This window comes from Cinclus cinclus, chromosome 30, assembly GCF_963662255.1.
Source record: "Cinclus cinclus chromosome 30, bCinCin1.1, whole genome shotgun sequence".
Lineage (NCBI taxonomy): Eukaryota > Metazoa > Chordata > Aves > Passeriformes > Cinclidae > Cinclus > Cinclus cinclus.
The window spans coordinates 1920769-1944788 of NC_085075.1; the positions used below are offsets into that span (position 1 = coordinate 1920769).

Consider the following 24020-nt stretch of genomic DNA (forward strand, 5'->3'; position numbering starts at 1 on the left):
GTGAGACCATGGGTGGGAGAAGGACAGAACCCAGGAGCCCAGGAGAGCTCAGGAGAGCTCATGAAAGCAGTGAGACCACGGGTGGGAGAAAGGATGGGCAGAGACAGGAACATGGATGCAGGAACGCGGTGATGAAGCAGGCAGGGACTGAGATGGGGAGAAGGGTGGAGCACTCACTGCAGCGACTGTCCTCGTCAGAGCCATCCCCACAGTCATCAGCCCCGTCACACACCCAGAGCTTGGAGATGCAGCGGTGGTTGTTGCACTCGAACTGCACGGGGTAGCAGAACTTGTCTGGGAGAGGAGAAGAGGAGGAGATGGGGGTCAGAGTGAGGTGATAAGAGGAGGAGATACCAGCAGAGTACAGCCAGACTGGACCAGATGGGCTCCAGTAGCCCAGGGGGGTGCTGGGGGTACTGCTTATGGTCCCACAGGGCTGGTGTGAGACTCCCTGCTCCTAGATCTGGGGAAGATCCCCAGCTCCTGAGCACTGTTTGGGGCTTGTTCCAGGTGGTTAGAACTAAAAATGGAGCTGAAGGAAGCCATATCTGGTCCTGTTCAAAAGGGCCACAGACACTTGTGCATGGGCTGAACAAACCAACACATGAGCACTTTTATACTGGTCACAGCTAAAAGCCCAAGACCATGGAGTAAAACCACAGAGGGTGAAGAATCCAGGGTCTGTCCTTGGCAAATGGATGTCAGGGGCAGAAGAGGGTCCTGCCCACCCTCCAGCACCACCCCGTGCCCCAGCCCAAATCCTGACTGTCCCCACCCTGTCGCTCACTGCACTGGGTCTCATCTTCGCCATTCTCGCAGTCATCCTCCTTGTCACAGGTCCAGGTCATGGGGATGCACCTCCCGCTCGGGCAGGCAAAATAGTTGGATGGACATTTAGGCTTCCTCCCACCTACTTTGTGACAGAAACATCAGTGAGGATGATGGCACGGCCATGTCCTGCCTCCTCCCAGCCCAGAACTGAAGGATTCCTCCCCAAAATCCCCGAGGTCCCGCATCCCTGATCCCTGCAGCACCATTTGTGCTGGAGCCACACGGACAGAGGACAACAGTCCCAGTGGGCAAACAAAGCATCCACAGCTCAAGGAGACCCCAAAGGGGCATCCCTGCCCTCAGAGTCCCCTCTGTCCTCCTGCTCTCACCGGGGCAGTTGCGCTCATCCGAGTAATCGCCGCAGTCGTTGGCACCGTCGCACACCCAGCTGGGTGCGTAGCACAGGGACGTGTGCTCACACTTCTGGAATGTGGTGCCCTTCACCCCCAGCTTGAAGTAGCTGCTGCAGTCGGTGGCAGCTGAGAGGAATCACAGCAGAAGCCCCGGTGATACAGCAGGAACCACAGCAGAAGCCCCCAGGTCTGGTTCCACCATGTGGCACTGGGCCGTGCCCTGCTGCCAGAGCCCACCACACCCCACACACCTCCAGATGTCCTCCATACATGCCCAGAACTGAAGGGATCAATTGGGTAGTGGGGTGCTGAGCATGGTACAGGGGTAGGCTGGGGCTGCAGGATAGGAGCAGGACTCTCCTCCCTCCCCTATCCAGTCCCAGTCCCAAACACCCAGCTTCCTGCCACCAGCACTGAGGGCAGGAGCATCTCCAGATCTGAGGAGGGGCCAGGGGCAGCAGCTGGGCACTCACTGCAGTTCATTTCGTCTGATGCATCCTCACAGTCGATGAACTGGTTGCAGCGGCTGGAATTCCCAATGCAGGTCCCGTCCCGGCAGCGGAACTCGGTCGCGGCACAGCTGGTTTCTGCCAGGGGGAAGAAACCCCCGCAGTCGATGAGGCAGGGCCCGCACCCACCCCGCTGCCCACGCAGCTCTGGGCTGCCCAGAGTGCTCCCAGACCTGATCCCCTTCCGGATGAGACCCGGTGTCTTCTGGCTCACGCTCTGCCTGGCAGCCTGAGCCCCTCTCCCTGGCACAACCAGACCTGGACAGGACTCTGAAAAGCTCTCGACCGCCCCTGCCAGTTTGAAACCCAGCAGACCCAACCTGCAGCCCTAAAGGGGTGCTGTCTTTGGTAATTCCTGGGAGCCATGGGAGCCATGAGGAGCAGCGACACTACGCCCCGTGCCCCTCCTGGCTGTCAAACCACTCTTGCTGGGAAGCTCTGGGTGCTGCATGCCCATACCCAGGAGATTTTCCTCTCAGCTGTCACTCCGTGAGCTTACAAAGCAGCACAAACTTGACCTTGACTCTCCGTTAAGCCCTGGCTCTGCTCTGCTCCTGTCAAGCTGATGGTAACTCCCTCCTGAAGCTGCTGTCCCTGTCCCAAGCAGCTGATGGAGCCCTGGCAGGGGCTGGCTGGGTGCCAGGCAGACACTCACTGTTACAGGGCACCTCGTCCGAGTTGTCCCCGCAGTTGTCCACACCATCACACCAGTAGCGACTGGCGACGCAGCGCCCGTTCATGCAGTGCAGGTACCCCTTCTTGCACTTGCGGCTGCCTGCCAGGGACGAAGAGGAAGAAGAGGAGGTGAGTAAATGGAGGGCAAGCACCCCCAAAGAGACACTTGGGGATCTTTCAGCAGGGGAAGAAACCACAGAGCAGGATCAGGGAAGCTGCTCCCTCATGCAGAGGAGTGAGGGCTGACACCTCAGCTCCAGGCGTCCAGCTCTCCAGCCTGTCCCCTACACTGGGAAAGATCTGGAGACCTTAAAGTCTGGCTGGGTGCAGCTCTGGGAGGGCAGGAGGGACTGTGAGCACCTGAGGGGTGGAAGGACACCCTGGAATCCTGGTTCCCTTTGCTGAGCAACCCTGGCAGTGTTCAAGACCAGGCTGGATATGGCTTGGAGCAACCTGGGCTAGTGGAAGGTGTCCCTGCCCATGGCAGGGAGTGAAATGAGATGAGCTGTAAGGTCCCTCCCAAACCAAACTGTTCCATGATTCCATGATTTTGAACATAGGGAAAAGGACTGATTTACTGGAATGCTGTGAATCCTGCCTTTTCCATCTTCCATCCTCTTAAGTTTTTGCCTCCATCTTCTTTAAGTTTTAAAGGCAAATTTGAAGAGGTTCTAAGAATAATTAACAAGAGACAGTCCTTGCAAGCCTGTGTGGAGGTACCTGCCTTGTGTGTTTGATTGAGGGGGAAGCCCCTGATTTTGGTCCCTTCCAACCCAAACGGTTCCGTGATTCTCTGAGTGGACCTGGCATCTTGAGCAGGGTGTCAGGGGGTGCTGGGGAGTGTGTGTGGGTGAGCAAGGCAGCAAGAGGAGGAACCTTACTGCAGTAGGACTGCTTCTCATCCGACTTGTCCTTGCAGTGCACGACGCCGTCACAGGTGCGGCTGAAGTCGATGCAGTCGCCGTTCCCACACTCAAACTCATCCACATTGCAGGTGGAATTCACAGCTGGGCAGAGCACGGGAATGTCAGCTCTGCCACGTTGAGATCAGCCTCACCCTTCCTTTCCTCAGCCCCTCCCACACCCCCTCACCTTTGCAGGTGAAATCCTCCTGCAGGACCCGCTCCCCACGGCAGGAGCAGTTGACGTGGCCCTTGGGGGTGAGCAGGCACAGGTCCTGGCAGCCACCGTTGTTCACCCGGCATGGGGACAGCTCACCTAGGACAGAGGGACAGTGGTCACACCAGGGATGGACCCACCAGCCCCTGCTCCTCATCTTCCCTGCTGGGCCAAAAAGTAGGGATCCCTCCCCAGGCTCTTCCCGTGGGGCTATGGAGGGTGTAGGGTGCTGAGGCACCCTGTCTCCCCAGATTTTACACAGAGATGCCCTGGGAAGAGCAGGGACAGGGCAAGTCCACTCTGTCTTCAGCCTGCACTGGGGAGGACGATGTCAGGGATGGACAACTGTGGCATGAGTGTCACGAGGGGGCAACGACAAGCTGGAAAGGACAATGGGATGATTCCCAAAGGGCTAAGAAGGATGGGAGGATGGGTTCCCAAAAGGCCAGAATGGACAGTGATGGCTTCCCAAAGAACCACGAAGGACAGTGGGATGGATTCCCAAAGGACCACAAAAGACAGAGAGATGGGCTTCCAAAAGGCCAGGAAGGAGGGTGGGATGGGTTTTCAAAAGACCAGGAAGGAGGGTGGGATGGGTTTCCAAAAAGCCAGGAAGGAGGGTGGGATGGTGTTGGGGGTTGGACAGATGGGTTTCCAAAAAGCCAGGAAAGAGGGTGGGATGGGTTTCCAAAAAGCCAGGAAAGAGGGTGGGATGGGTTGCCAAAAAGCCAGGAAAGAGGGTGGGATGGGTTCCCCTTCCCTGGTCCTGCTGCAGAGTGAGGGGCAGAGGGCAGGGACGCTGCAGTGACACCAGAGAGTCCTCACAGCTGTCGGTGTCGTTGGCCACGGCGATGATGCCCATGGGCTGCTGGGGGATGTCCACACGCAGCAGTTTCATGTCGGTGCCCACATATTTGTTGGCGCGCTGCACGGCGCGGCGCACCCAGTCCGTCCAGAAGATGTAATCACCATACACGGCCAGGCCAAAGGGGTGCACGGGCTCCGACTTCAGGATCACCTGCCAGGCACAGAATCATGGAATGGGTTGGGTTGGAAAGGATCTTAAAACTCATCTGGTTTCCACATCCCTGCCATGGTAAACCTTCCAGGACTGTTCCAAGCCTCATCCAACCTGTCCTCAGACACTTCACAAAATCCTTGAGGTTGGAGAAGATCTCCAAGATCAAGTTCAACCTGTAACCAACTCCCTCCAGAGCACTCAGCACCAGGTCCAGCAGCTCCTTGGACACCTCCAGGGATGGTGACTCCACCACCAACCTGGGCAACCCCTTCCAATGTTTAACGATTCTTTCCATAAAGAAATTCCTTTTCATGTCCAACCAGAACCTCTTTTGATGCAACTTGAAGTCATGTCCTCACTTCTCAGGGACACAGCCAAACTGGGAGCAGGAGGAACCTGCTGTAGGATGCAGCTCCACAGCCCCCCCAAACATAGAGTGTCCACCCCAGTGGGATGCCTGACTTCCCCAGCCCCAGGAACAGCTCTGCTTCCCACTGCCCCCCTCCAGCCCCAGTTTGGACACTCACCTCCCCAGTGACCTCACTCCAACCCCAGTTTGGACACTCTCCTCCCCACCAACTCCACTCCAGCCCCAGTTCGGACACTCTCTTCCCCACTAGCCCCACTCCAGCCCCAGTTTGAACACTTCTCCCCATCTCAGTGCCCTTAGACTCACGTGGCGATGGGACCCGTCGTATTCGCAGCGCTCAATCTTGTCCAGAGTGGCATCAGAGAAGTAAATCTTCTCAGCCTTGTGGTCGATGGCCAACCCATTGGGCGTCCGTATGTCCTGGTCAATGATGATGAGGACATTGGCACCGGACAGGGTGGCTCGCATGATGCTGGGGTGCTGCTCATTCCAGTTGGTCCAGAACATCAGGCTGGGAGGAGAGGGACACAGAATGCCTTTGGAGCCCCAGCTCAGCCACATCCAGGCTGGCTCAGCCCATCCCTCCATGGCTGGGGGGCTTCCAGAGACTGGCGGATGCATGTGACATCATTCCCATGTAAAAAGAGTGGGAAGGGGTTGAATGAGGCTGCTGCAGCCAGCTGGGAAATGTAGGATGGAGATGGGATGAAGGGTCTAGAGCAGCTTTGGGGTGTTGAAGGATTAGTGGGAAGAGGGCTGCAGGGTCTTTCCTCCCTGGGAGTCCAGTCCTCTCTGTGCTGGGATCCAGACCTTCCTCCCCACAATGTGGATCCCTGGGGGGCCTGGCTGGACCCTCACTGGCCACTCACTTCTGGCACTCATCCAGCACGAAGGCCCGCGGATGGTCATCCCCTGACATGGTGATCACAGTCTCCCTCTCGAAGGCCCCGATCCTGCTCTGGTCCACGGTGTGCCGGGTGATGGTGGAGGTGGTGTAGCTCGTCCAGTACAGCGTGTCCCAGCCACGGTGGTATGCCAGCCCCTCCACCGAACCCACATCTGCAGGGACAGCAAAGGTCACACCCAGCCCAGACCCCTGCAAGGCTGCGGCTCACCCTGCATGGCTGTCCCTGACACTGCGATGTTGAAGGTTTTGCTTTTATTTACAGCACAAAAATCCCTTGGAGGCTGTGGCTGCTGGGTGGGGACTTGGCAGGGCTGGGGGCTGTGCTCAGATCCCTGAGTCTCATGGGTAGAGCTCTGTTGGAATGACCCTCCCTTGCAGGAAGGATGAGGGATGCACACCTACAACACACCAACGACTTGAATTTGGCTCTCAAACTCTACACCAGTATCCAGACCTTGCTCTGGGTCCACAGAAGCATCGCTGGGAAGGAGAGAGCTTCCCTCTGCCAGGGGACAGCTGAGGCCCTGGGGCACAAAGTGACAAGGCAAAGCCTGGTAGGGACCAGGGAGACCTTCCCATCTGGGAACTTGAACCGTGCACCCATCCTCTCCCCCTCATTAACACTCGGCAAAGGGTTTAATGAGGCTGTGAGAGCTGGGTCCTGCTCTTCCCTCCCAGGGATAAAGCAGCGTGAGTGAATTCCCTCATTAGCAGCACGTCCAAGGCCCTGACTCAGGGAGCTCCTGGAGCAGCAACCACGGTTCTTTGAAGCTGCTGTAGGTGCCAATAAACCCAACCAAGTGCAAGGTGAGGCCTGGAGGTGAGGCCAGGGCTGGGCACCCCGAGGGTCAGGGCTAAGGGTACTGCCTCGGGAGGTGAGTGTGAGCACAGAGCCAATCTCAACTTTGCTGCAGTGCCTGTTTCTAGAGCCCAAGCCTCGTGACATGCTCTCCTTGCCAGAACAAGCTCTGCACGCAGTGCCTGTGTCCACTTCCAGAGGCTCCTCAGAAACCTCACAGCTCAGCCTGTACCCACTACCCCTCCAAACACCTCCAAACCCCTTGGGCAAGGACAGAGGGAGTGCAGGAGGAGGTGGGGGAGAGAGAGACTGGTCTGAGGGCAGGCAGAGAAGGGAGAACCCCACACCACTCACTCTCCACGATGGTCTTGCGCCCCGTGCCATCGTCATTGATCTGCTGGATGTTGCCGAAGTGGATGTCGCTGTAGAAGATGCGGTTGCTGCCCTTGGAGCCGTAGCGGTAATCGAAGGCCAGGGCGATGACATTCTTCATGTGCTCTGCATCCTCAAAGGGCTTGATGGGAGCATTGAGGTTGTTCTCATCTGAGAGGTGGATGCTCTTGAGGATGGTGCGCTCTGAGTAGAGCAGGTACCCGTCGTAGTCCCGGCAGCTCACACCATCCTCTGACAGCATCCCATGGGCGCAGGCACACGTCCTCTGCCCGCCGCCACGGAACAGGCACAGCTGCTGGCAGCCCCCGTTGTTCTGGGCACAGATGTTAGTGCCTGGTGGGAGGAACAGGGGGGAGTGGGTGAGGGACCAGGCAGGATGCACCCACTCGGCCGCTTTCAGCACTCGGCACTCCCGGAGGAAGGAACAGGCTCGAACCATGGTGCAACACGGCTCCGATGTTAGAGTGACCTGTTTGTTTCTGTCCCCGTACCCCCCATGAGGAGCTGCCCCCTGTGCTCAGACCTACCCTTCTGCCGGGCCCGGTTGAAGACTTTGATGTCCTTGAGCTGCACACCAATCCCAGTCCTCAGGGACACCGACTCGGTGGCGTTGTCCTTGTTGCCTCTTTTGATGGAGCCGTTGGCATGAGTCCTGAAGGAGGACAGAGTCACCAAGTGACCAGCACAGGACCGACCCCTCCCCACCTTGCCATATCACCCACCAGCTCCCCCCACAGCCTCCTTGGCACCTCACCTGTCACTCCAGTAAATATATTCCTCGAAGACCGACACAGAGAACATGTCCATGTTGTTGCTGGACAGGACAACCTCACGGTTCTCACCCGTCTCCAGGTCAATCCGTTCAATCTTGTCTGTCCGGGCATCACACCAGTACAGCTTCCCGTCCTGTGGAGATGAGAGAACATCCCAGTTGGCATCAGGGCAGCACTACTACCCTTTGCTCCTCTGGCAGGATGTCCTGGGGCTCAGACCACCAACCGAGTCCCAAGGAGAGTAACCATGTCTCCAGCAGCAGGACACGGCCACAGGGACTCTTGGGACTGGTACCACCCTCCCAGATGCCAACTGTACCTCATAGTCCACGGAAATCCCATTGGGCCAACTGATGCTGACGTTGACCAGCACCATCCGCTCGGTGCCGTCCAGGCGTGAGCGTTCAATGCGGGGGTACTGCCCCCACTCTGTCCAGAACAGGTACCTGAGGGGACAGCAGGAATGTCACCACAGGTTCATCACCAGGAGCAGCATTGGCCCTTTGAGTAAAGGACAGACACCACCCCATTCATCCCCCCACACAGGGGCCTCAGTCCAGAACCTGCCTGCTCTCAGACCTGGCATCACATTCCCTGCATCTCCATCCCTCCCCAGATCCAAACACCTCTGCTCTCCCTGGGGCTCTGTCCAAAGCTGGAGCCATTCTGAGGAGGCTCCACTCAGATTTTCTGAGGTGAGGGCACCCACCAGGTGGTTCCCAGGGAGTTCAGCCCACCAGTGAAAGGAGGGTTAAATCCAAGGCTTGGACTCTTTGGTGTGGCAGGAGACTTGTGAGTCCTTCCCTGCAGTGTGCACACACACAGCTTGCCGGGAGGTGCAGGGGTCTCACCCTGTGCCCACCCCACAGGTGATGCCCCTCTCTGGGGCGGTGTCTCACCCCTTCTCTGGATGGACTGTGATGGCCCGTGGCTTGTCCAGCCCCTGTGAGATGACCACGTAGCGGAAGGACCCATTCAGCCTGGCCACCTCGATGACATCAAAGCCCTGGTCCGTCCAGTAGATGTTTCCTGCAAGAGGGGATGGTGAGCTCCCACACAAGCCCCACTGCCCCTCCCCCGGCTCCAGAGCCCCATCCCACCTGCAATCCAGTCCACAGCGATGCCCTCCACACGGCCAATGCCGTTGGTCACCACATCCTCACGCCACGTCTGGTCCCGCTTGGCTCGACTGATGGTGCTCAGGCCCATGTCCACCCAGTAAATCGTGTCGTTCTCTGAGAGGGACAAGGAGGGGACGAGTCAGTGACCACTTCTGGTCACTCCAGAATGGTAAGAACCTGCACCCCAGGGCCCCGAAATCCTCCCTCACCCAGTGCTGCAAAGTGCCACCAAAGGGGGACTGATGATGGTCCCCTCATACTCCTTGTCCCCTGTCCTGTTCCCAGCCCCCCCATCGTGTTCCCAGCCCTGCATCACCTGCATGGAAGTCAATTCCCACAGCCAGAGAGGTCCCCGACACCGGCACAAGAGCATCTGACTTGTCATTGGGGTCCAGGGGAATGCCCCGGATCCCCTCGTGCACCGAGTACAGGAGGAAGGAGCCAACACCTGCAACACAGGTGCAGGGACAGTCAGACATATCCCAAAACCCACAGGCTGTCCCTCCACCACGGAAAACTGTGACAGGGGAGGAGCATGAGCCTGACAGGGTTCCACAGACCCAGCACAGACCTCCCTGGGGGCTGCAACCCCTGGCACAGCCTATTCCAGGGTCCTTCCCTGCTCCAGGGGGCACAAGCAAAACCCTTCCCCACCACCCACCACCTCCACCCCGTGCTGGCAAAGGCTCCGTGGCGCATCTGGGTCAGGGCAGCACTTGTTATTCAACCCCTGCCCTGACCCAGATGGTGCAGAGCTCTGCCAACCCTCCCCCCAAAACCACCCGGAACACTTTGCACACAAACAGCCTTTGAGAGGCCCTGGCAGTGCCCGGGGGGACAGAGGGAATGTGGTGAGGATGGGGGATCTGGAGAGCCAGGGCTGTGCCTGGCACTGCTCCTGGTGAGCCAAACCTGCTGCCCACAGCAAGGATCCCAGCCTTCCCTGGGAGGGGGTCCCACTCTGCTGTCCCATTCCCCTCCTCCAATGACACCCTCAGTGGCTGGGCAGTGCCATCAGAGACAGCTCATGCAAGAGTTTTGCTGCCACCTGAGCCCACAACTCCTCAAAGCCCCCCAGTGTCCCTCCGGCCCTCAGCGTCCCCCTGCAGTGGCGTGGGATGCAGAGCAGTGGGGAGAAGCCCACCTGCAGCCAGAGCAAGGAGTCACCAGGTGGGGTGACCATGGGCAGAGCCAGGGTGACCGCAGCACCAAGGGGTGGTTCAGGGAGGGGACAGGGACAAGCACACACCTTCACAGGACTGCTGCCCACTCTTGAGGCTGTAGCCTGCGGTGCACATGCAGGAGCGGGAGGTCTCTGAGGTGGGCAGGCACAGCTGCGAGCAGTCCCCGTTGTTTTGGCTGCAGGGGTTGGACCCAGCTGTGGCAGAGAAAATGGTGTAAAGGGCTATAGGGGGCCAGGGTGCACCCACCAGGGCTAGGGCAGCCAAGACAGTACTCGTATGAGGTGCGGGTGCCCCGCACCACCCAGCACAGACTTGGCACGAGGGCAAGGGCGAGGCTTGTGCCAGCTGTCAGGGATGGAGCCACCTGGCCATCACAGAGGGGCAGAACATCTGCTCAGCCCCACAGGGTCTCTGCCCCAGGACCCCACACTGACCTTGCTGGATGCTCTCATCGTACACCTTCATGTGCATCACCAGCGTGGTGCTGTTGCGCAGCACTGTCACCTCCGTCCCGTCCTTCTTGTTGCAGGTCCCCATCCTCTCAGAGGCCTGGTCAGCCCACCACAGCTTGTTCCCTGTGGGGAGAAGGCAGGAGCTTGTGGCAGCATTCCCCATCCCCTCCTGTCCTAGCTGAGGTGGGAGAGGTGGGCGGGAGAGTTTGGGAAGGACAAGGAGACAGGGAAAGGTGTCCCCCTTCAGCAGCCCTCACCCATGATGGCCAGGGCAGTGGCCTTGCTCAGCTGGCTCCGCACAGATTCGATCACTTCCAGGTTGCTGCCATCCAGGTCACACCTGTTGATGGTGCTGTTGCCAGAGCTGATCCAGTAGAGTTTGCTCTCTGGGTAGTCTATAGCCAGGCCTGGAAAGGACAGGAATGTCACCAAGCTGGTGGCACACAGGGACCATCACAGAGCAGGAGGTGGGATGGGATGGGATGGGATGGGATGGGATGGGATGGGATGGGATGGGATGGGATGGGATGGGATGGGATGGGATGGGATGGGATGGGATGGGATGGGATGGGATGGAGAGAGTAGGCAGGTAAGGTCATGGTGACCCAGCACAGGGCAGCTGCCACCCCCCCAAAGGAGCCAGAGTGGAGATTTAGGCTCTGCAGGACAGCAAGGTAAGGTGGGGGATCCCAGGGGCCATGGAGGGGTCCGTACCAACAGGTCCCTTCTGATTGGTAAAGAGGAGTGTGCGATTGCTGCCGTCCATGTTGGCCACACTGATGTTGTCTCCATCTGTCCAGTACAGCTTCCTGCAAGGTGAGGGGACAGTGAGTGAGGGGCCACGGTGCCAGCAGCCCCCTGCACCCTCCCAGCCTTGCAAAGTCCCTCACCTGCTCATGGCACAGGCTGGGCAGCCCCACAGCCCCTTGTCCCACCCCCAGGAGGGTGCTTGGGGGTTGCCAAAGCCTCGTGCGCACCTGTACTGGCACACACTGGTGGGTGCACACTTATCACAGCCCCTTTGCACATGAGTGTACAGACACACAGCACACCCCCATCTGCTGTGACACTGCTCCTACACACTGACACACAGGAACAGCCCCTGCTCTCTCCCCAGTCACACGTGTGCACCGTCACGCACACACCCACCTGTGCCTGTACACACACCTTCCTATCAGCACTATGTCCCACCAGACTCACCCCCGGAGTGGGTGCACCACCAGGCAGTGAGGCTTGTCCAGCCCCTGGATCACGGCATTCTTGAAGGAGCCATCCAGTCTGGCCACATTGATCTGCTTCTTGTTGGCATCATAGCTGGTCCAGAAGAGGTTTCTGGAAACCCAATCCACGGAGAGGCCATGAGCATTGGGCAGGTCTGCAAGGGAATGGAGACAGGAGCTCATCAGCTGTGAGGACGGGGCTGGGATGATGCTCAGATGAAGAGGGTCGATCCCAGGGAGCTGAAGGCTCTGGGGGTCCCAGCTCTGGGAGCGATGGTCCCCCATACCAACCTGCAGAGACAACAGTCTCCACACCAGTGCCATTGATGAAGGCTCTCTTGATGGTCTGGGTACGGACATCTGACCAGTAAATGCGCTGCTCCAAAGCATCGTAGTCCACCACGGTGACGTTGTCGATGTCAGGCACGGTGAAGGAGATGATGTAGTTGTAGTAGGGGTTGTCAATGTCCACTCCCCGGATCTCCATCTGCCGCGCGTACAGCAGGAACTTCTTAAACTCTGGGAGGAGAAGGACAGTGGTTGGATCTTGGCTCTGGAGCACCTGCTCATCCTCCCCAGCTGGGTCTGAGTCCCCTGGGGGGCTGGGTTCCTCCCCAGGCAGACCCCTACCATAGCAAGTGGTGTTGTCCTTGTCCAGCTTCATGAGGTGGGGGCAGGCACAGGACAAGGTGCGGTTGTAGTTGATGAGGCACAGGTGGGAACATGGCCCTTTGCCCCCGTTGGCTTCACAGGGATTAGGAGCTGCGAAGAGGACAGGACTCAGCGACATTCCAGCCCCTGGAGGCCCCAAGAGCTGCAACCCCTCAAGACTCTGGCTGCCCCATCCAAGCATCACCTTCATCACCTGATGGGCAAAGGGGCAGCCACAGGGATGAGAGCAGCATCCACCTGCTGCTCCAAGTGGGTATGGGCACAGACCAAGTGCCAATGCCACCCTCCATGATCCCCCCAGCCCATCCCTCCCACCTGCACTCCCCCAGCCTCACCCAGGGGCTGCCGGGAGGGGTGATACACCTGCAGGTCGAAGGGCTGCGTGTTGGTCCTCTGCACCACAGTCACATTGTGCCCCGTCCACTTGTTGGCCTTGGCCAAGGTGTTGGTGCGCCAGTCTGTCCAGTACACCTCTCCCCCATACAGGGTGACAGCGAAGGGGTGGGACAGGTACTCATGTCCCCGCAGCACCTCGATGTGCCCCGTCCCATCATACAGAGCTGAGTAAATGGCATCCGACCTGGGCCGGGGGAGATGAGGGTGAGGGAGGTGAGGAGGGGGCACCACGGGGTCTTTAACCCAACAGCAACAACCAGCAGGGTCCAAGCAGCCATGGGACGGTTGCTGATTTTACACCAGGGATCCACAGAGGAGAAAACCCAGAGCAAGGGCTGGCACGTGCCAAACAGACCCCACAGTGTGAAGGTTTCTCACTCACAGTCCAGCACAACGCTGGAGCAAGGGGAAGACCCAGACTGGGAGAGACAGGGAGGGGGACACAGAGAGAGGTGTCCTGGCCCTACCTGGCATCGATCCAGAGGATCCTCTTCTCCAGGTAGTCAACAGTGAGCCCGTTGGGCCATCCCCCTGAGCCTGTCTCCTTGTGGATGGTGCGTCGGCCCGCACCGCTCATGGAGGCAGCCTCAATGCGGGGCAGGCTGGCATCCCAGTCCGTCCAGAACAGGATCCTGCCAGGAGGGACTGTGAGCAAGGACAGGAGCCCGTGGCCTTGTCCCCCCACAAGATCCCCCAGGATGATCCCTGTGAGCACTATCCCCTCCTGCCTCACCCATAACGAGGGTCCAGGGCGATGGCACGGGGGTGCTCGATGTCCCCGGCCAGCAGCGTGGTCCGCATGGTGCCATCCAGCTTGGCTACCTCAATCTGGTCCAGGTTGCTCTCCACCCAGTAGATGTTGCCAGCGATCCAGTCCACGGCCAGTCCCTCAGGGGTGGCCAGGCCATACTGTATCACCACCTCAAAGCTGGTGAGAGCTATGGGGCCCAAAGTGAGGGCTCAGGATGGTGCCCCTTCCCCAGCCCACCCAGCACCACCACCCCCGTACTCTCAACAGCTCCTCCCCCAACTCAGCTGAGGTTGATTGTGAGGGGACATGTCCTCCCCAAACAGGGCCTGAACCATCCCCGTCTATGGTCCAAACCTCAAAGGGCTTAGCACCCCCTATCCACCGTCCAGGCCCCAAAGGGCCCAGCCCCCATCCATAGTCCAAATCCCAAAGACCTCAGCATCCATCCATGGTCAGGACCCAAAGGGCACAGCCCCCCATCCCCAGTCCTGGCCCTCGGCTCCTGCAGGAGCAGCACTGATGGGGAGGGTGTCTTCTCTGTGCCCAGCTGCTGGGCTGCAATTACCAGCAGGGAAGCACTGGGAATGCTAATTAACTACTGCATAATGAGAGCAGAACAGAATCACTATCAGGGCTGTGGGCTTCAGCTGCCTCATCACCGTGGGGTGCCACAGAATCACTGACCCCAGACCTGCACCCCTGCTTTCCCTCCAACCATCCCCCCCATCCCCAGGCTGCACACCCCCGTTCTCCAGCAGTTTTCCCCTGTAGATCTTGTCCTCCACCACATCTGTCCAGTACAGGGAGCTCTGGTTGAGGTGGAAGTCCAGGGCGATGGTGTTGCGCAGCCCGGGCACCAGGACACTGTAATCCCCTCGGTGCAGGTCGATGCGCCGGATCTCATGGCGGTTGGAGAAGATGATGAATGGCTTGAAGGGGTCTGGGGGTAGCAGGGCAGGGTCAGAGGGGCACGGACAAGGCAGGGGACAGTGCACCCAGCCCCAGCTACACTGTCAGTACACAGATCCCACCAACACCCAGCACAACCCTCAGCTCCACAAGAGAACAAACCCCTCCGAGGCAGCTGGGAGGCTGCTACCAGTTCCTGGTGCCCCCAAAACACACCCAGGCTGCGGCAGCTCTCGCCATCAGGCTCCAGCATCCAGCCCTCGTAGCAGGAGCACTTGACATTGTACTTGTCCTGCTCGCACTTCTGGCTGCACTTGAGGTGCTTGGCACAGTAGCTCTGGATCTGGCAGGTCTTGTTGTCGGCACCAAGCTCCATGCCCAGGGGACAGGAGCACACGATGCCCTCGCCAGGGGCCACTGTGCAGTTGTGGCTGCAGCCGCCGTTGTTGAGGGAACACTGGTCTGTGGGGACAGGACATGCTCGTCACCTCTTCGTCCCTCTCCTGGGTCACCCCGTGTCCCCACATCCGGCCACACACTCACCGCAGAGCTCGCCCTCATCAGAGCCGTCGCCGCAGTCATCGGAGCCATCGCAGAGCTTCTCAGGGGGCAGGCAGATGGAGGTGTTGTTGGCACAGGTGTGTGAAGGGGGTTTGCACACCAGGGACTCACAGTTCTCCTCGTCAGAGTTGTCCTCGCAGTCGCTGTCCCCATCACAGACCCAGGCCTTGCTGATGCACCGGGCTGATGGGGAGGGGGCAGAGCAGAACCAGAAGGGACGTTATTCCAGCATTTCCAGATGTTATCCCATGTACAGGGGGTATGGGGGTGTTAGAGTAGCTCAGGGTTCCCCAGAAGTTGGACCAGAGCTGGCCCAGATGGGACAGGTCAGGGAAGGGTCCGGAGGAAACACTTGGGAGCACTGGGGGCTCAGAGCATCAGCCCCAGAACTGGAGTCCCTCCACCCTTGTCCCCAGCCCACCAAAGCGTGTCCCAGTCCCTTCCTCAGAGAAGGGGAGAAGGGATGTGATAATGACACCATCCATCAGGATGATGGTTCATGGGCTGGCCGGTTGTGTTTCCCCATCATCCAGGCACCAAGTACAGTCCAGCACCCCCAGGTGGGATACCCTGGCCCCAGCTCTCACCCGAGTCCTTGCAGCCGAATTTGACGTTGGGGTCGCAGACGTGGGTGACCCCCTCACAGTTCTTCTCATCGCTGGAGTCCATGCAGTCTGTGTCACCATCACAACGCCAGCGCATGGGGATGCACAGCCCGTCCAGCCTGCACTGGAACTCATCCGTGTGGCAGCCCCCAGGCGGGCGTGTGGCTGTGGGGAGGGCAATGCTCACTGCCTGCACCTCGCAGAGCTGGGGGGCTCCAGAGCTGGGCAGGAACCAGGCACTCAGCCAGCAAGGAAACAGCTGGAGGGGGATCTGGGCACTGAGAAGGCTGCAGAATTCCCTTCCTAGAAGCAGGGCAGTTCTGCCCGGGAAAGGGTTTGGCTGTTTGGGCAATACTAGGGCTCACCCTGGTTGGTGCAGTTGGCGTGGGTCTCGTCGCTGTAGTCGCCGCAGTCGTTGTCCCCATCGCAGGTCCAGTGCACGGGGATGCAGCGCCCGCTGTTGCACTTGAACTGGTTGCTGGAGCAGGAGTGGCTGCAGCCAGCCTCGTCACTGTTGTCCCCGCAGTCGTTGTCTGGAGAGGGAAGCAGGGCGGGCAGGGGGTCAGCAGGTGCCCGGATAGGAGGGGGCTGGCAGGAGGGAGGACAGCAGAGACCCCTTGCCAGGGGAAGCAGGGAACAACAGGGACCGGACAGGCCACGCCGGCAGACGGGACGTGGGGTGACAGCAGCCCCTCTCCATCACGGGCTGGAGACCCCCGGCCCTCCCACCCCACAGCACCAGCAGCACACAGAGAAAATGAAACACAGAAACTGCATAGATCAGCCATGAACCTGGGGGGGCCCTGGGTGCCCAGCGCCACAGGGGGCTCCACTCCGGGCGGAGCGGGGCTGGGGGACGGGTGCTCCTTTGGGGGTGCACCCATGGGGAGGGGGACTGGGGCAGCCAATTAGAGGGGGTCGGATTGCCTGGAGGAAAACCCCACGCCTGTTGTGGGGGAGGTTTGGTCTGAGGGTACCTGGACACTGGCAATGCAACCCCTCTGCCTGCCTGGCACAGGGGGCCTGCACTGGGACCACCACAGGGCTCCACTGTGGATGCCCTACCTGGGACTGGTCAAGGATATTTGCTTCCTGGTGCCTCAAGATGGGCACAAGGCTGATGGCACTGATGGGAATGATGGCACTGATGGGGATGATGACACTGATGGGAACAGTGGCACTATGGAGACAATGGTACTGATGGGGATGATGACACTGATAAGGACCCCTGATAAGGACAGTGGCAGTGATGGGGACGATGGCACTGGTGGGGACAGTGGCACTGATGGGGACAATGGCACTGCCAGCTGCCATGTGGCCTCTCCAGCAGCTCAACTCCTGCACTTGCAACCCTTGTCCTTTCCAGGCTCCCACCGAGAGGAGCTTCCCAAGTGGCTCTGCTCAGTGAGCTGGCAGGAACAGTGACTCTGTGGCACCTGGCACATCCCTCCTGATGCTGGGAGCATGGGGGACATTGCTGGAGAGCTGGGGGATATTGCCAGAAGCACGGGGGGCATTGCCAGAGAGGGTGGGGAGCATTGCCAGTGTCCAGAGCAGCAGCCCCTGGGGCTCACAGCCCTCTGGAGGGGCTGTGCTGGGGGCTGGGGGGGCCAGGTGGGGGTCTGGTGCATGTTGATCTATGCACTAACCGGTAGGCTTTGGACAGTTCTTTTCGTCAGAGCCATCCCCACAATCTTTTTCTGAAACACAGAACCACCAGACAGGAGCGTGGGCACGGTGACAAACAACACAGCACAGTGACAAACACAGCACACGCACAGCGGGTGGCACAGAGACACCGGGACACGGACACGGACATGGACACACGGACACACAGACACACAGAGGCACAGGGCAGCCTGGGAGGCGAGACCAGAAGCAGGGGAGGGTGATGGGGGAGCAGAGGGCAGTCAGGGTGCAGGTACCCTTGTGGCACTGCAGCTCCTGCCCCGGGCACCTGGCAATGCTCAGGGCTGCACAAGGGGCTCCATGCCAAGGCCTGGCCTCCACAGTGGGGGATCCCAGAAGAAGGGACCATCCCTTGGCAAGGCCAGCTCCAAGGGAGCTCAGGAAGACTCCAGGGAGAGTCCTGCACCCACAGCTCTGCTCAGCCAGGCACCAGTGTCTCGCCTGGTCTGAAGACACTAATTATTCCTAACAAGGCAGGGCAGCTCAAAGACTGAAAGAAACTTGTGGGAAAGGAAAGCAACCTTGGGGCAAACCCTCTGTCCCAGGCCCAGCCCTGGTAAGGTCCAAGGGCTGATGGGAGCTGTCTGGGAGAACTGTCCTGCCTTCCCTGCTCAGCCCCACCAGCAGCTCTGGCCATGCCATGCTTGGTTCCAGCAGAGTTTTGGAAACCTTGCAAAGGATGCCAAGGTCTGGAATAATCCCTGCCAGGTTATTCCTGCAGCTCTCCCTGCCCCAACACAGCCAAGGGAAATACGGGGCTGGGGGCTGCAGGATGGGCTCAGCTTTGGGCCCCGTTGAGGCCTGGGCTCTGCCCTTCAGCACATGATGAGAACTGGCCCAAACTGCCAAAATGGGGTCCCTGCCAGGCTGCACCCCCACCTCAGGTCTCGCCATCCCCTTGGGAGCACCAGGGGGCCGGGTCCTCACCGTTGTCACAGCGCCAGTTGATGTTGATGCAGCGCCCGTTGTTGCAGGTGAACTGTGTCAGGGGGAAGCAGGTCGGGTAGGCTGAGGAGAGGAGGCAGAGGCACCATCAGCATGAGGGACACCTCCTGTACACCCCAACCCTCACAGCCCCGGGCAGAGCTCCGTGCCCCCAGTGCCCCCAGTGCCCCCAGTCCCAGCTCACCACACGAGGCAGACTCGTCAGAGCGATCCCCGCAGTCATCGTCCAGGTCACACGTCCAGGAGATGGGGATGCAACGGCCACTGGCGCAGGAGAACTGGTTGGGGGAGCAGGTCCGGGCTGGCCAGGAGGGACAGATGGGAGTGTTAATGGCCCACGGTACCTTGTTTTGCCAGGGGAAGATGGGGAACAAGCCCCTGGGCTCCTGCAAGGCCCAGGTGCAAAGCCAAAGTGCAGGCACATGTGAGACCCCAAAACCTTAGGCAGTGGCTCAGCATGGGCTCTCCTGAGACTCCTTGAAGACAAGGCAGTGTCCTCACCTGAGCAGGTGGAGTTGGACTCGTCCTCGTTGTTCCCACAGTCGTTGTCCCCATCGCAGAGCCAGCGGTTGGGGATGCAGCGGTTGTTCTTGCACTTGAAGCGGTCTGAAGGGCAGGTGTGCTGGTCTGTGAGGGGAAACCATACTCAGGACCTGCCCCTTATCCCACCCCATCCCTCCTCAATGTCCAACAAAGAGAAAAACTGGGACAGAAACAGGCTAGAGCCTCAAATTTAGGATCAGAATCTCAATCAACGTTTTCCTCCTATACCTCCTCCTCTCCTCGAGTTGGAGAGGGGACAGAGGGGTCCTGGCTACCCAACCCTACCCCAACCACTGCCCCCATATCTGGGGGAGCCTCAGCCCAAATCCCACCATGCAGGAGGGGTCACGCACGGCAGAGCTCGGGGGCCTCGTCGCTGTTGTCCAGGCAGTCGTTGTCCCCGTCGCATTTCCAGCGCTCTTGGATGCAGCGATTGTTCTTGCAGGCGAACTCCCCGGGCTGGCACTGCGGCGGGGGGATGTAGGATGGATTGGCTGCCAAGGGGAAAGCACAGGCAGGATTTTAACCAGGTGACCAAGTGAAACTTCCCATGGGGAGAGTCCCCACGAGGGTCCCAGGGGAGCCTACCCTGGCAGGTGACAGAGTCCTGCCCCAGGATCTGGTCTTCAGCACAAGCACACTGGCGGCCCCGGGGGGTGGCCAAGCACAGGCTGCTGCAGCCCCCGTTGTTGACACGACATTTGTTGGAGCCCACTGTGGAGGCAAAGCAGTGAGGAGATGGCACCTCAGTACCCAGGGACCCCTGCAGACCCACGGGTGTGCTGGGAGCCCCCAGCCCCCTGGACTCTCTCGACAGCAGCCACAGGTAAAAGCCAGCTGGAGACCCCAGGTGACGCCACGGGGACCCCTCAGTGATCAGAGCCCGATGGAATTAGGGTGGGAAAAAGAGGGAAGGCTGCAAGGGCAGAGCATGAGCAACAGGAAAGAAAATCAAGGAGCACGGGGACGGCTTAGAGAGCAAAAAAGAGATGAGGGGATGCTTAGGCAGCTCAGACTCACCCCCCAGCCCTATCCCTCCAAGCCCAGCCCCTCGTGCCCCCTCACCTTGCTGCTGCTGTGCATCGTACATGCGGATCTCGAAGATGGGCGGGCGCTCGTTGCGGAGCAGGCTCACAGCCTTGGAGGCCTGGTCCAGCCGGTAGATGCTGCCACTGCGGTACTCAGTCCAGAACAGAAAATTGCTGTAGTGGCACAGCCCAAAGGCGTGGTTCAGCTCCTGGCCCTCATACACGATCTGTGGGTGCAGGGAGGCAGAGAGGCTCCGTTAGCTGGGATGGGCACTCAGGGACAGAGACAGGGGTAGGTGTGGGAAATGGATTTGTAGAGAGTTCTTAGGGTCTGACAGGCTTATATTATGTATTTGTATGTAAACTTGGAGATAAGAAATGCTTGGAGATTTAGAAATGCTATGGAATAGGACAGATATTGTTGAGAGAGAAAGGGAGTTGGAAAAAAGTTTTAAAGGATGGCTTTCTAAATAAGATTAGATACTTTGGAGAAATAGAACTATGAAAGATGCATTGTAATAGAATCCATGAGTGGTGATTTTAGATTATTTGCTTTAAGGCATTTTACAGCATGATGTGACAAAAGCTGATAGGCCAAGAAATGCTTATAGTGTATTGTAATTAGGAAATAGTTGGCTTTTGATTGTGATGGAGTGAATTATAACATCTGTATTGTTTTGCCCTTTATATGAGACTGAAAATGGAATAAAAGTTTTTTAAAACGCCTCTCAGTTGCTCCATCTCTAGGTCAAAAAAGGGCAAAATCCAACAGACAGGGACAGGGACAGGAAGGGGAGAGGAGAGGAGAGGAGAGGAGAGGAGAGGAGAGGAGAGGAGAGGAGAGGAGAGGAGAGGAGAGGAGAGGAGAGGAGAGGAGAGGAGAGGAGAGGAGAGGAGAGGAGAGGAGAGGAGAGGAGAGGAGAGGAGAGGAGAGGAGAGGAGAGGAGAGGAGAGGAGAGGAGAGGAGAGGAGAGGAGAGGAGAGGAGAGGAGAGGAGAGGAGAGGAGAGGAGAGGAGAGGAGAGGAGAGGAGAGGAGAGGAGAGGAGAGGAGAGCAGCCATGGCTCAGCTGCCCCAGTGCTGTGGGTGGTCAGTGTGCCAGGGCCACTGGACCCCCACTTGCCTTCCTCTCGGTGCCATTGAGATAAACCATCTCGATTCGGTCATAGAAAGCGTCCACCCAGTACAGGATCTTGGCTGGGATGTCCAGGCTCAGCCCGTTGGGCCACAGGACAGTCTTGGAGGTGATGAAGATGTTGCGGTTGGAACCATCCATCCAGGCCCTCTCAATCTTGCCCCTCTTGCTGTCCTTGGGATCCTCCTCCCAGTCTGTCCAGTACATCCACCTGCCATGGACACTAAGCTGAGTCTTGGCCTGGCCACCACAGGCTCATTACAAGACCCAACCACGCCCCCATGGCCCCACCAGCCAGCCCTGCCCAGCCAGGCACCCTCACCCATTCAGGGGATCCACCACGATGGCACGGGGATGCGTCATCTTCCCCTCGATCAGCGTCTTCCGTGTCTGGGCAGCCTTTTCCAGCCGTGCCACACTGATGGTCTTCTTGGGGCCGTCATCTGTCCAGTACAGGTTGTTCCCCATCCAGTCCACGGCGATCCCCTCCACATTGTGGATGCCTTTGGGGGAAAAGCAGAGTGGGTTTGACACCAGCTGGGAGGCAAAAAGTGGAAGCAACAGCTCCAAACGGTGCCCAATCCCAACCTAGACCAATTGGGATGATGGATGCCCAGCCCCACGGGCACGGGCCAGGCCCCTTGGCCACACACCGTCCTTCAGGATGGTCTCCCTCTCCGTGCCATCAATCTTCTGGCGCCCAATGAGGTAGCTGGTGGTGTCAGCAAAGTAGATGAAGCCAGTCTCAGCGTGGAAGTCCAGGGCCCGGGGGTTCATGAGGTTCTCGATGGGGATCATGTGCTCATCTGGCACCTTGGCACCCATGTCCATCCCACGGATGATGCCAGGACGTCCCTTCCCATACACCAGGAACAGCTCATGCTCAGGCTCTGTGAAGAGACAGGGACAGCCATGGCCACCAACAGGGCTGGGGCAGTGCCTTGGGGGTGGCACTGGTGGTGCAGTGGGGTCACAGCAGCAAGCTGTGTTCCCTGCAGGGAACACAGAGCCCGCGGCTCCAGGCCCTCGCCCCCTATATTCCGCCAGGAAGGGCAGCACTCACTTTTGCAGGATTTCCCATCACTGCCCAGGCTGAACCCGGAGCGGCAGCGGCAGGTCCGGCTCTTGTGGCTGTTCCCGAGCAGGCAGATGTCAGAGCAGCCTCCCGGCTTCCCAAACTGATCCGGCTCGCAGGCGTGGCTCCGCACTGAAACACAGAGCAGGGCTGCAGCAGCCAGGGGCACAGGGTGGGGGGATAGGGGCATGGGGCTGGTGGGGGGGGTCAGGGGCACGGGGTTGGGACTGGAAATTTCACGGAAATTTCAGGGACACGGGACTGCAACTGCAGGGATGTGGGGATGCCCTCATTGGGTCCTCCCTGGGCTTTAGTGGGGCTCATTCCTCCCAGGAGCTCCCAGATGGACAGGGAAGGGCTGAGCACAGCACAGGACAGCACAGAGAGGAAAGGATTTTCCCATGGGAAGGATCCCTGGGGAGAAGCCAGCATGCCCCAGCACACCACCACAGCCACATGGCCACACTGCCCCATCCTGCTGCACCGGTGGGACAAGTCCCAGGAGCAGGGACAGCCAGCACCACCCGGAGAGCCCCTTAATCACACTCCTTCTTCCCCACTCAGAAATCTCCTGATTAATTTTATATTCTGGAAAATGCCAAGAAGGCTGTAGACACTAAGAGGATTTTAAAGGAGTAAACTGATTAACTGCAGAAAGGTGCTGGGGGTGCTGGGGGTGGAGGAGGCAGGCAGGGATGGATGCAGGGAGGAGTCAGTGCAGCACTGGAGCTTTTCAACTCCCTGGAAATCCCTCGGTGCTGGGGAGCACAGGGGTGAACATGCTGGCAGTGGGGACAGACAGTAAGAGGGACCATCAATATCTGCTCCCACATCTCTGTACTGTTCATGATCCATAAACCATGGAGCTCTCAAAGGAAGAGAGTGCTAACAGGAAAAGGGGGGCACCCCACTATGTTCAGCAGCCCCCAGGGGTCTGGGGAGAAGGAATTCCAGAATCCTTGAGGTTGGAAAAGACCTCCAAGACCACTGAGTCCAACCTGTGAGCAATCCCCACCTTGTCAACCCAACCAGAGCAATGAGTGCCACATCCGCATTCCTTAGACACCCTCAGGGATGGTCACTCTACCACTTCCCTGAGCAATCCCTTCCAACACCGGACCACCCTTTCCACGGAAAAATTCTTCCTGAAATCCCACCCAAGCCCCTGGCTGAGGAAACAGGGAGCTGCTATTCCCAAGTGAGCGTCCCACCTGTGGGCTGGCGCCGCTGGTGGTAGATGTGCAGCGCTCCACCCTTGTCCACGCGTGTCACCACCTGGTACTCGGTGCTGTTGAAGCGGTTGACACGGATGACGCTGGTTTTCTGCTGGGCGTTGGCGTTGTCCGAGTTGGTGGCGTACAGGTAATTCTCAAAGACGGTCAGCCCGTACAGGTGTTCGATCTGGAAGATACCAGGTGGGTGTCCACAAGGGATTTAGGAGTTGTGAGAGCTGGGCTCTGAGATGTGCAAAACTCCTGATCCCACCTGATGGCTTTTGTGCATCATTGGCCATCACTGTGGTCATATCCATCATGGGCACAAAATCATCCTCAGCAGGACCACGCTCAGTGCCCAGCACGTTCTTTGCTGGACCACTAAAGTCACAACTGCAGACCAGCGGCACCCAGGACACTGATACCAACCCTCTGCCCCAAACCCACTCACCAGGATGCCCTGGATGATGGTGTGCCTGTTCTTGCCCTCGTAGTCCACCACCTCGATGTAGTCCAGGTAGGCATCGGCCCAGTACACCAGGCGGTTCACCAGGTCCAAGGTGATGCCATGAGGGAAGACGATCTTGCTGTCCACCAGCTTGGTGCGGTTCTGCCCATCCATGTCACAGCGCTCCACCTTGGGGATCTGCCCGTAGTCAGTGAAGAACACCTTGCTGTGAGAAAAGAGCAGAGGAGGGAGCTCAGAGCCAGGATGAGCTCTGGGACAGGGAGGATATGGATGTGTGGATTCCCTCGGGGATGGCTGGGGTC

The 24020-nt window shown here is 58.9% G+C and overlaps 1 protein-coding gene across 1 annotated transcript in view; it reads right to left on the minus strand.

The window, feature by feature from the left end:
• The window catches only part of LRP1 (LDL receptor related protein 1), a 65132-nt gene that overhangs the window by 17454 nt on the left and 23658 nt on the right, over positions 1 to 24020 (minus strand). Inside the window, exons 9-53 of the mRNA XM_062510839.1 lie at positions 23701 to 23923; positions 23247 to 23436; positions 22024 to 22167; positions 21614 to 21850; positions 21283 to 21463; positions 20949 to 21171; positions 19864 to 20053; positions 19387 to 19512; positions 19152 to 19292; positions 18757 to 18882; positions 18440 to 18556; positions 18238 to 18318; positions 17271 to 17321; positions 15987 to 16154; positions 15604 to 15786; positions 14999 to 15199; positions 14672 to 14917; positions 14289 to 14486; positions 13529 to 13733; positions 13263 to 13427; positions 12735 to 12979; positions 12358 to 12489; positions 12019 to 12246; positions 11708 to 11882; positions 11222 to 11316; positions 10765 to 10914; positions 10490 to 10630; positions 10121 to 10249; positions 9188 to 9319; positions 8851 to 8985; positions 8650 to 8779; positions 8070 to 8196; positions 7732 to 7883; positions 7505 to 7629; positions 6939 to 7310; positions 5748 to 5937; positions 5185 to 5389; positions 4313 to 4505; positions 3461 to 3586; positions 3250 to 3375; positions 2349 to 2468; positions 1658 to 1771; positions 1161 to 1310; positions 776 to 913; positions 178 to 294 (exon numbers count right to left, since the gene is read on the minus strand). Coding sequence (XP_062366823.1) covers positions 178 to 294; positions 776 to 913; positions 1161 to 1310; positions 1658 to 1771; positions 2349 to 2468; positions 3250 to 3375; positions 3461 to 3586; positions 4313 to 4505; positions 5185 to 5389; positions 5748 to 5937; positions 6939 to 7310; positions 7505 to 7629; positions 7732 to 7883; positions 8070 to 8196; positions 8650 to 8779; positions 8851 to 8985; positions 9188 to 9319; positions 10121 to 10249; positions 10490 to 10630; positions 10765 to 10914; positions 11222 to 11316; positions 11708 to 11882; positions 12019 to 12246; positions 12358 to 12489; positions 12735 to 12979; positions 13263 to 13427; positions 13529 to 13733; positions 14289 to 14486; positions 14672 to 14917; positions 14999 to 15199; positions 15604 to 15786; positions 15987 to 16154; positions 17271 to 17321; positions 18238 to 18318; positions 18440 to 18556; positions 18757 to 18882; positions 19152 to 19292; positions 19387 to 19512; positions 19864 to 20053; positions 20949 to 21171; positions 21283 to 21463; positions 21614 to 21850; positions 22024 to 22167; positions 23247 to 23436; positions 23701 to 23923 — 7343 coding nt within the window. The remainder of the gene's footprint in view (positions 1 to 177; positions 295 to 775; positions 914 to 1160; positions 1311 to 1657; positions 1772 to 2348; positions 2469 to 3249; positions 3376 to 3460; positions 3587 to 4312; positions 4506 to 5184; positions 5390 to 5747; positions 5938 to 6938; positions 7311 to 7504; positions 7630 to 7731; positions 7884 to 8069; positions 8197 to 8649; positions 8780 to 8850; positions 8986 to 9187; positions 9320 to 10120; positions 10250 to 10489; positions 10631 to 10764; positions 10915 to 11221; positions 11317 to 11707; positions 11883 to 12018; positions 12247 to 12357; positions 12490 to 12734; positions 12980 to 13262; positions 13428 to 13528; positions 13734 to 14288; positions 14487 to 14671; positions 14918 to 14998; positions 15200 to 15603; positions 15787 to 15986; positions 16155 to 17270; positions 17322 to 18237; positions 18319 to 18439; positions 18557 to 18756; positions 18883 to 19151; positions 19293 to 19386; positions 19513 to 19863; positions 20054 to 20948; positions 21172 to 21282; positions 21464 to 21613; positions 21851 to 22023; positions 22168 to 23246; positions 23437 to 23700; positions 23924 to 24020) is intronic.